At 40.3% G+C, this 9,259-nt stretch overlaps 1 protein-coding gene across 1 annotated transcript; it reads left to right on the forward strand.

The window, feature by feature from the left end:
• Positions 1-1,803: 1,803 nt before the first annotated feature.
• LOC110829653 (uncharacterized) lies at positions 1,804-4,091 on the forward strand. The gene is made up of 2 exons (XM_022063620.2): positions 1,804-1,879; positions 2,708-4,091. The coding sequence occupies exons 1-2, from the start codon at positions 1,865-1,867 to the stop codon at positions 3,911-3,913; spliced, it is 1,221 nt and encodes a 406-aa protein (XP_021919312.2). The 5' UTR covers positions 1,804-1,864; the 3' UTR covers positions 3,914-4,091.
• Positions 4,092-9,259: the final 5,168 nt, after the last annotated feature.

The following is a 9,259-nucleotide window of genomic DNA, read 5'->3' on the forward strand; positions in this document are numbered from 1 at the left end:
GCTGTAATTGCATTTGTCGGACCCTCCTCATTATCCATAGGCCTACGGTGTGCTCGTTGCCATTAAGCGGCTGTTCACTTGGCTGGAAATTTTTGTCAACTTGGGGCCAATTAACATTTAAGGTCTAAGGTCAGGTCTTGTGAACACGGTAATAACTCTTTGGATTCTATAAAATACAGGGAAGTTTTAGACCAGCTAAGCGACTATCAGCTTCTCAAGAACCCCTTCTACGATAGCGCAAGTTCATTATTCTTACGAAGGTTCCCTTTACAGGACTGACAGATTCCTTGTACAGAACTGGCTTCTCAACATTAAATGTAAAAGAGAATTTTCGTGCACGTATGTCGGGAAGCGAACCCAGGTACGAATCTTTGCCTGAATACGTATATTTGTATAGTTCTCTGTGTTTTATTTTCTGGGTGGCATCTCTCATATCACTTTAAAGTCATCATTCAGAAATCGTAGATTCATAACTAAGCAGATGAAAACGCGTCTTTAAGCAACCAATGTCAACAAATCCAACCGAGGCTGTTCAGTCCATATTCGTAAAGTCTCTTAGTCTCTTTACAGACTAAAATTATCTCACAGGGACGGGAATTAAACATGTAGACGCATGTAAGAACCAGTTTAGTTTTTTCTTTAGTTATTATTAGTGCTTGACCTTTTAAAATTCAAGCAGTTTATGGTCGTTGAAAGTCAGCTGAAATTCTTCAGCAATGTACAGTTGTTCAGTGCTTGGTGTAATTGTAACTTTTATCACATGCGTGTAGACATGGGCACAGCCCTTGCTTGCAATTATGCTAAGCTATTATGTTTATATGTTAAGAAGGGGTCAGTTTTTAAAATGAAGTGGATCATTTTCCCAAAATGTGAATTTCTGTTAATTTCTATGACCGAATGTGCGTCATAGTAATTATACCAAAGGTTTTTCAATTTATTGATTCTATTCTAGGGCCTGCATTGTATACTTCTTCTGGATACAAATTTTCTTATGGCTGTCAGATTTATGTAATGGTAACTGGGGTACGTGTGCAGAAAACATATCCGAATATTGAAAACGTAATTATTTAGTGCTATTATACATTCAAATTTTTTGTGTAAGCATATTATCTTGCCATATATTTTTTTAGTGTCTTACCTTCTGTTAGTTCTTAGGTCTTATATTATTATTAAAGGAGTATACAATAACGTTATTATTATCATCATCATATTTATAAGTTTAGTTAATCCGTTTGTGTAAGATTTTTAATTTTTATTTCACTATTATTGTATATATTATCAGTGTTTGCCTGTTATTGGCTTCTTGCTGTTGGCAAACACGTAAATAAATTAATTGAATTGAATTAATTGAATTGAATCATCATACTCATCGTCGTCTTTAAAATTACTTGGTGACATCACTGGGAAACACACCAATGTAAAGTGAATTTCATACTCATTTGATATCAAGCTTTTAGATTGATGACCTGAGTGGTCTGAGTGAAAATGTAAGAACTAGTTCTTCCTGCAATAAATAATTCTGCACTGAAAGTGTTATACATTGAGTCAAGTCTAGACCGGTAGAGCGTTTGAGAATGAATGAGAGACAGATGAGGCGGGAAACAAATGAAAAGTGGCGACTCGCACACATGATCTTACATGAGTGAAAGTTAGGGAGGAACGCGATGTGCCCCTACCAGACCGATAGCCGATCTGGTTCGAGATGCCCTTCCCGGCTGACCCACCCCGGTACCACCCACCCATCCCTTCCAGCACTAACCAGTTCATCCACCGGTCATACATTGAGGGACTTCCGTATAAAAAGCTTCGCGAATTTGTTGCAAGCAGTGTAGTCCACAACTCGGCTTCAGCAGCACACACGAAGATGAGGACTTCTCTGGTAAGCACTGAGTAACCTTTTCAGTTGATGCTATAACTTTAACATAGTTTTCATGAGCCCAGAGATTCGGAAATCAAGTCTGAACTGTTCGACTACCATCACACGCAGGACAAACTGAATCTAAGATGTTAAAGTTAAATTTCTGTTTATTTCGAAAAAGAATATTTCGTTTAGAGTTTCAGATGTGGGATTTGCACTAAATTTTATTTTAGTGAATGTTTTCAAAATGCCTACAGTTCTTCTGCCATTCCATCAATTTCTACATGCGTTAATTACTGTTAACAATATGACACAAGCTGCAAAGTCTGAAATTTTTTGTGTGGAACTCATTTCGGAACGAATACTAGATGGGATGAATAATAGTAATTTTACGGTGAACGGCCATCATCATCTCTCTGCCATCAACTGTCTATCCTGTCCCTGCTTTACCATCGATCATGCAGACCGATTAGTATGTTTAATAAGTCGCACAGGGATGATTTTTTCTAAATCCATCCATATTTAGCGCATACTATATATCATTTTCATATCTCAGTCTGTCTGGTATTCAGATAGCTGATTACAAGGGACGAAATTTTTCTGAATATGTAGTAGATTTTATTTAGTATATTACAAATAGAGACGTCTATAGTTTTTGATTTCTTAATGCCTCTTCTGTCACGATAAAGTACAGTTTGAATTTACTAATTCTCAGACGGTAATTTTTTTTTACAACATGAGACTTTGATGTTACTTTTATTTCATACGACGACATACTCTTTTCTAGCCAGTTTTACTCAGACATAGTGGGCTGGTTGTTGAGATGACTCTGTGACGCCCTTGTTCCAGATTTGTAGTTTTGTACTGGCATTAGCCGTAACTGGCGCCATCTCCGAGTCTGAGAAACCCGTCAAGCAACAGACGAAGCGAGGGGTGCTCGGCTTGGGATATGGCGGCGGATATGGATCGGATTTGGGCCTGGGGTATGGCAGCGGAAGCATTGGAAGCATCGGAAGCATCGGAAGCATCGGTGGTATTGAACTGGGTCACGGAGGGATCATCGGCGGCGGATACGGCAGTAGTTATGGCCTCAGCTCTGGAGGAATTGGATTGGCCAGTGGCGGAATTGGACTAACCACCGGCGGAATTGGTCTAACCAGCGGCGGAATTGGGCTAACCAGCGGTGGAATTGGGCTAACCAGCGGTGGAATTGGGCTAACCAGCGGCGGAATTGGCCTCGGTTCCGGTAGTATTGGACTTGCTACTGCTATCTCTCCAGTCCGCGTAGCTACCGTAACGCAACAAGTCCCTGTCCCTGTACCTCATCCCGTTCCGGTCACCGTCAACAGACCTGTCCCTGTCCCCGTACCTTCGCCGTATCCCGTGCCCGTCCCTCGCCCCTACCCTGTCCCGGTGCCACAGCCTTTTCACGTTGAAGTCCCGAAACCATACCCCGTCACCGTGAACCGCCCTGTTCCAGTGCCAGTAGCACATCCTGTCCCTGTCGCTGTGCCTCGCCCATACCCTGTCTCAGTACCCAGACCTGTCCCTGTAGCTGTACCTGTTCCTCAACCTGTTGCTGTCCCTGTGACTCAGCCTATAGCTGTCCCCGTACCTCAGCCTGTAGCTGTTACCTCACTTGGTCTGGGGTCTTCCATTAGCGGCGGGTCTATTGGTGGCCTCTACAGCTCTGGATCTCTCGGAGGTTTAGGCTATGGTTATGGTGATTCCATTTCACTTGGAGGACTCCATGGTGGTTCTCTTTCACTTGGAGGGCTCCATGGTGGTTCTCTTTCACTTGGAAGGCTCCATGGTGGTTCTCTTTCACTTGGAGGACTCCATGGTGGTTCTCTTTCACTTGGAAGCCTTCACGACAGCTCCATCTCATTAGGGGGACTTCACGGAAATTCTCTGAGCCTCGGTTCCAGTTATGGATATGGCTCCGGTTCACTGAAAGGAATCTACGTGCCCAGTTCACTCGGTGGACTTCATGGCGGAAGCTACGGCTCTTCTTATGGATCAGGATACGGCTACGGGCAGAGCTACAAGGGATAGGCACTGTTGCATTCTACGCAGTTTGGAGGGAACGAATATATTGTGATAATTCTTCATCTTCGTTATTAGATGCTAAGCTACGCCAACAGTTTAAGTATAGTCATTAAATAACACATAAATACAACCAAATGTAATTTTGTACAATAATTTTTATAAATAAATTTTTGCGTGAAAAATACGTACATTTTAAAATAATTTTAACAAAATCCTTCAGCTAGAAAGCTGCCGCTCTACTGCAACAAATAAAACAATTAATTATCTTTCCTTACCGCATAACCTCCTTGTGATAAGTTCCGCAAATTCCATTCTATTCTAAGGATTATTTCAAAAAGAAGTGTTCAGAAAACATGATTTATACATAAGCAAATGGTATAATTGTCTTCACCAAGCCCTGTAACTTTCCTTATTCGATGCTCTTTTAGGTGTTACTTAACAGTCCAGAGGCTGTTTTATTTGAATATGATAAATTCACAAACTTCACTTAGCAGAGTGCTTCTTCATTAGCCGATAATTGGTCGACTGGTCAATAAATCCTCTGCCTTGTTCACAAAAACCCGAAAATCTACACTGCAGTATACAACTATCACGACCCTTTTTATTAAGTTTAATTTTAATATTACCTTCCCGTCTGTGTCTAAATTTTCAAACCAGTTTCTTAGTTTCAGATTCCCGACTACATTTTTGTATGTATTTCTAATATTTTACAGCGTGCTACATACCTAGTCTATAGCATTCTTTTTAAGTTGATCACCCAAACAATAATTTTTAAAAATAATAAATTCTGAAGCTCCGCACTGCGCAATTTTCCACAGCCTTGCTTTTTTTATACCTCCTGTCCTCTGCAGAGCCACAAGGACTTTCTAGGTGTAGTCTTATTTGAAGACTTCTTCCTACACAGGAGAATAAAGATGTCTTTAGCGAGATTCGTGTCCGAGAATCCCACCTGTTGTGGCAAGCGGTCTGATTTGAAGAGAATTTGTCTAAAATAATTTTGCTGATATCGAAATGTTGCTGGCTTCAGCCAATTGTCCCGAAAATAGATGCATGTCGCAATTGCGCAAATAGCAGGCTTCATTTATTTCTTGTATAGCAGAGTGATTTATAGGCAGCGCAGCCGTGAATCATACGCGTCATCGGTCTCCCGACTTGACCGATTAGTCATTTTGTCTGAGTTGGCGCTCGCAGGAAACACAATGTATTTTTCGTCCAGGAACCTATTGAGGCAAATTCAGTGTCTGCACATGACATTCAGAATATCCTATTCGTTTTATTAAATGGGAGGTGTTTTGGAATTATTGTCCTCCACATATCGAACTGTTTGCAGAACGTACGTAGGTCGTAAGTATTTCTCTCCGATATTGAGGAGAGGTGATAAGCCCAATCTCTACCATCTTGATTGTATCGTATCAAGATACTTTATTCTAAACAACTACAAATTCTACAGTCATGAAATTTCGTACACTTGTAGTTATGGGTTTTCTGTATATACTGACTTTTGTAGTAATATACTTGTAGAGAGAGTTGTTACATTTTTAAAGGGCATATTTTTAACATTTTAGAACAAAAATATTTAATAACTTTGTGACTTTGTTCTTTAGAGGCGTGAAAACTTGGTATCTTCACAAAAACATTATAATTATTGCTGTAAAGTTCATTCTTCTGAGCCGACCCGTCGGTTCTTGGTTGCGGAGAGGTTAACGGTGGCGACCTCGGGATTAGTGAGGGCTGCCTGAACTAAGGATGTCGGATCAGTACCCGTGTTTTGCTGCCCTGGCTCGGGATGTGAGAGGGCAGGATTTGAGGGGGGTTGAAATGTTTGGCCCTATTCTCTCTAGCACAAGAGTCACTCGCTCGAACCTCGGGCTGGGTAAGTTTATTGGTGTTGGCGTCCTGCGGCTTCCCCGAGATTTGGAGGTAGCTACTTCTTGTTTAACTACGTCTTTTTTCTTGGGTATTTTGTGCTGGTTGAGAAGATGGGATCACCAGGAGTGGGTAGCTGCCCTATCTGTCGGGTAAGGGAAAACACTGAGACAAAGTAATTTTTTTTATGAGTGGAAGAAAGAGAGTTCTTTTTGAAGATTTCTGTCTTCTGGGTTGTTGTAGTATGACCTCTGAAACGTTGGTAAACATCGACCAGACTACACAGCGCAACAACCCAGAAGACAGAAATCTTCATACTCACCGCTGTGAAGACCTTAAATCTTATAAGAGTACTTTTTATTTATTGTACGAGAGAGTTTTGTATTTGCTGTAAGATAGAGTTATATTTATTTACAAGAAGATGGTTTGATATGGTTTTGTCAAACTGGGTGCATTTATGTTCGATTGTGTTTCTGAAAAGAAATAAATTTTTACTATTATTTTCTTTTTTGAACATCGTGTTTATTTACGTTTGGCGTACCCAAGAGGGGACTGCCAAGGGAACTAATGACAATAAGAACTGGAATCCCCCCTTTTTGTCTTCTTTGAAGGGGCGATTCGGTTCACTTGTTATATGTAGTTTCTGAGAATAATATTTGTGTCTACAAAAGGCAGTTACGGGAAAATGGATGAGAAAATGTATAAAAAGTCCGTTGCCAATTATATTACTATGAAAAACAGAATTCGCATTGCGGAGATAGGACTTACACACCTCCACTTAAGTAACAGATGAGACGAATTTACTTCATTTTCAGCTACACTATCTATGAATGCGTGAAATGAATTACAGGAAATGGCTGAGTCATAAAACGGCCTCTTCTGAAACCTCTGCAAACAATTTTGGAAGATGTAACCTGCGGTGAATTTAGTTTTCTCAGATTAAATGTTTTTATTTTGCTGAAGAGTTGCGTGACATAGGCTTATAGCCAAAGGAAACGTTAACGGCCGTTGAATGTTGCCGGACCCTTGCCAAAACCTACATCCGGCCGCTTATTACTCGTATTTGCATAAATACAAAGTACTTGCTCTGCTTCTAGCAGTCTTCTGCTCTTCCTGATGAGAAGAGCTGGGACCTATTTGCCGAGGCGGATGCATTACGTGATTCAAACCGATGCCTGTTCAATTATTTGCACTTCTGGCGTTCTGACTGCCTTTCCTCAGCATTCATTATTTCCCAAGCCTTTAATCAAAATAATTTATTACAAATAGACCTATAATTTCTGTATACTGTTATCAGCTCAGCCAGTAATTAGTCAAAAGAAATACGTGAGAAAACTGCTAAGTAGGCCTACTTCTGCGTTCAAATACAAAGGCATACGTCATTCGAGGAAAACAGTAACCTACTTCAATTACATAAATGTTAATCAAACCTTAGACGTGGTTACAAAGAAATACTAATTTTATATGTCCAATACTTTTTCTCTGATGTCCCTGTGAATTCATGTTTTGACTGTGGGATTAGTAATCATTTTTACTTCTGAATTACGACCATCTAATATTTAGCATTACTCCTACCCGTAGTAAATCTTCGTCAAGACCTTGTGATTCTTACGTTTCTACTTACAGAATTTTTAACCTATAACATATGGCAAATTAGTAAGCGGATGGCTGCAGCATAACGAAGGGAAAAAAATTGATGTTTTCAACCAATAAAAATATATATCTAGCTAATTCAGTTTGTGTTGAAATTTATTTTATTCATATACTTGTGTAAATGGCTTACAGAATCAGTCTTTACAAAATTAAAACTTGGAATGCGATATTACGAGGCTGTGTATTTGTGAACGTGATCATACGTGGTGTAACAACAGTTGACCTTGTTTTGTTGCCAGGAGCCCACGATGAATTCAGCTTCAAGATAGGTCTATTGAACGTAATCGACTTATTTTATCAAATTTAAAATTAAGGAATATACTAACTGCAAGTCCAGTCTGGGGATTTTTGGAACTTTCCATTTCTCGGGTATCAGTCGTTTATGTAGAAAAGATACCTATTATGACCTTTTAGAAATTGTTACAAGTCTTTATATCAAACTGAGTTCACTGCATGTTAATACTTGTTATTGTTGCACTGTTTATTAAGATCTGTAATATATAATGCATATATTTCATCATCCATCAGATACAATCATAATTACACATATACATCACACGAGGTGATATGATCTAAAATGTATGTATCATCTTGACCTTTTTGTACTAGTTATTATTTTGAGAATATCGGTACTCTAATATTTCGGGAAATTATATTAACAGCATAAAATAAATATATATTAAGTAACCTATATTTACTATTGTATTTGGTGCTACCGCTGATGATGGCAGTGAAGCCGAAACATGTCGGGCAATAATTTTAGATAAATGTTGCAACATATCACCTCGTATGAGGTACGTGTAAAGTTATGATTGTATCTCATGCATAAGGAAATATATGTAGGTATTCGCTGTCTTTTTAGCCGTCGCTGAGTGTAAATGATCAGACTTCGGTAGCCATCGTTTCTTTCGTCTTATCCCTTGATGCTGTGACCATATACTGAGCCATAACTTAGGCTCGGGGATTCTTCGTGAAACTTGTCGATTGTGCCTCCGTGAAGTCCACTGAATATACCGGAACCTCCGTGAAATCCTCTGCCCGTTAGTCCGCTACTAAAAATTTCACCGGCAGACAAAACCACATATTGAGGAGTTGCAAATGTTATTGGCTGCGGTACAGGGACAGCGCGAGGGAAATATACGGTATAAGGTTGAGGTATAGGGACAGGGATAGGTCGGTGTATTGTGACGGGAACAGGTCTGACCACGGTGAAAGGAACCGGCTGAGGCACTGGCACAGGAACAGGGCGAGGTACGGACACTGCGTAAGGGACCGGGACAGCGACAGGTACGGCTCTGTTAACAGTCACAGGTACAGGCTGAGGGACGGGGACTAATACCTGACGTGTAATAGTGTTCACCTGGATACCAGAGGTCCCTACACTTTCACTGCCAGCTCGTAGCCGAAGGCTTCCCTGGCCGAGATCAAAAGGTACAACAGAATGACCGCCTCCATGATCACTATACGCCACATCGAGAAGTCCTCGTTTGTTCTGCTTTTTCTGTGGTTCACCGGCATTACTGACGGCGGCAGAAAGGTTGAGAAGCAACACACAAACCTGGAGAAAAACATCGTGCAAAAAGAGAAAACTCTTTTATGTACAACTGAAGAACATGGAAGTTGAGATCAGTTTTTCTTGTTTGTTTAAAAACTAACAAATTGCGCCTATACAAAAGGCGTATTAAGATATGACACGTTTTTCTAGACCGCTCTTCTACACGGTACTGGTCAGCCACCACGATAGGGGCGTGAAACTTTCGCCTATAGGCCAAACCTGCGCATTGTTTTCAGGTGCTTACACGACCAACTTCCGGAAATTAAGATGTTATAAAT

This window comes from Zootermopsis nevadensis, unplaced genomic scaffold (genome assembly GCF_977971745.1).
Source record: "Zootermopsis nevadensis isolate Lab colony 2312 unplaced genomic scaffold, Znev_1.0 Znev_ptg000020l, whole genome shotgun sequence".
In the NCBI taxonomy this organism is placed as follows: Eukaryota; Metazoa; Arthropoda; class Insecta; order Blattodea; family Termopsidae; genus Zootermopsis; species Zootermopsis nevadensis.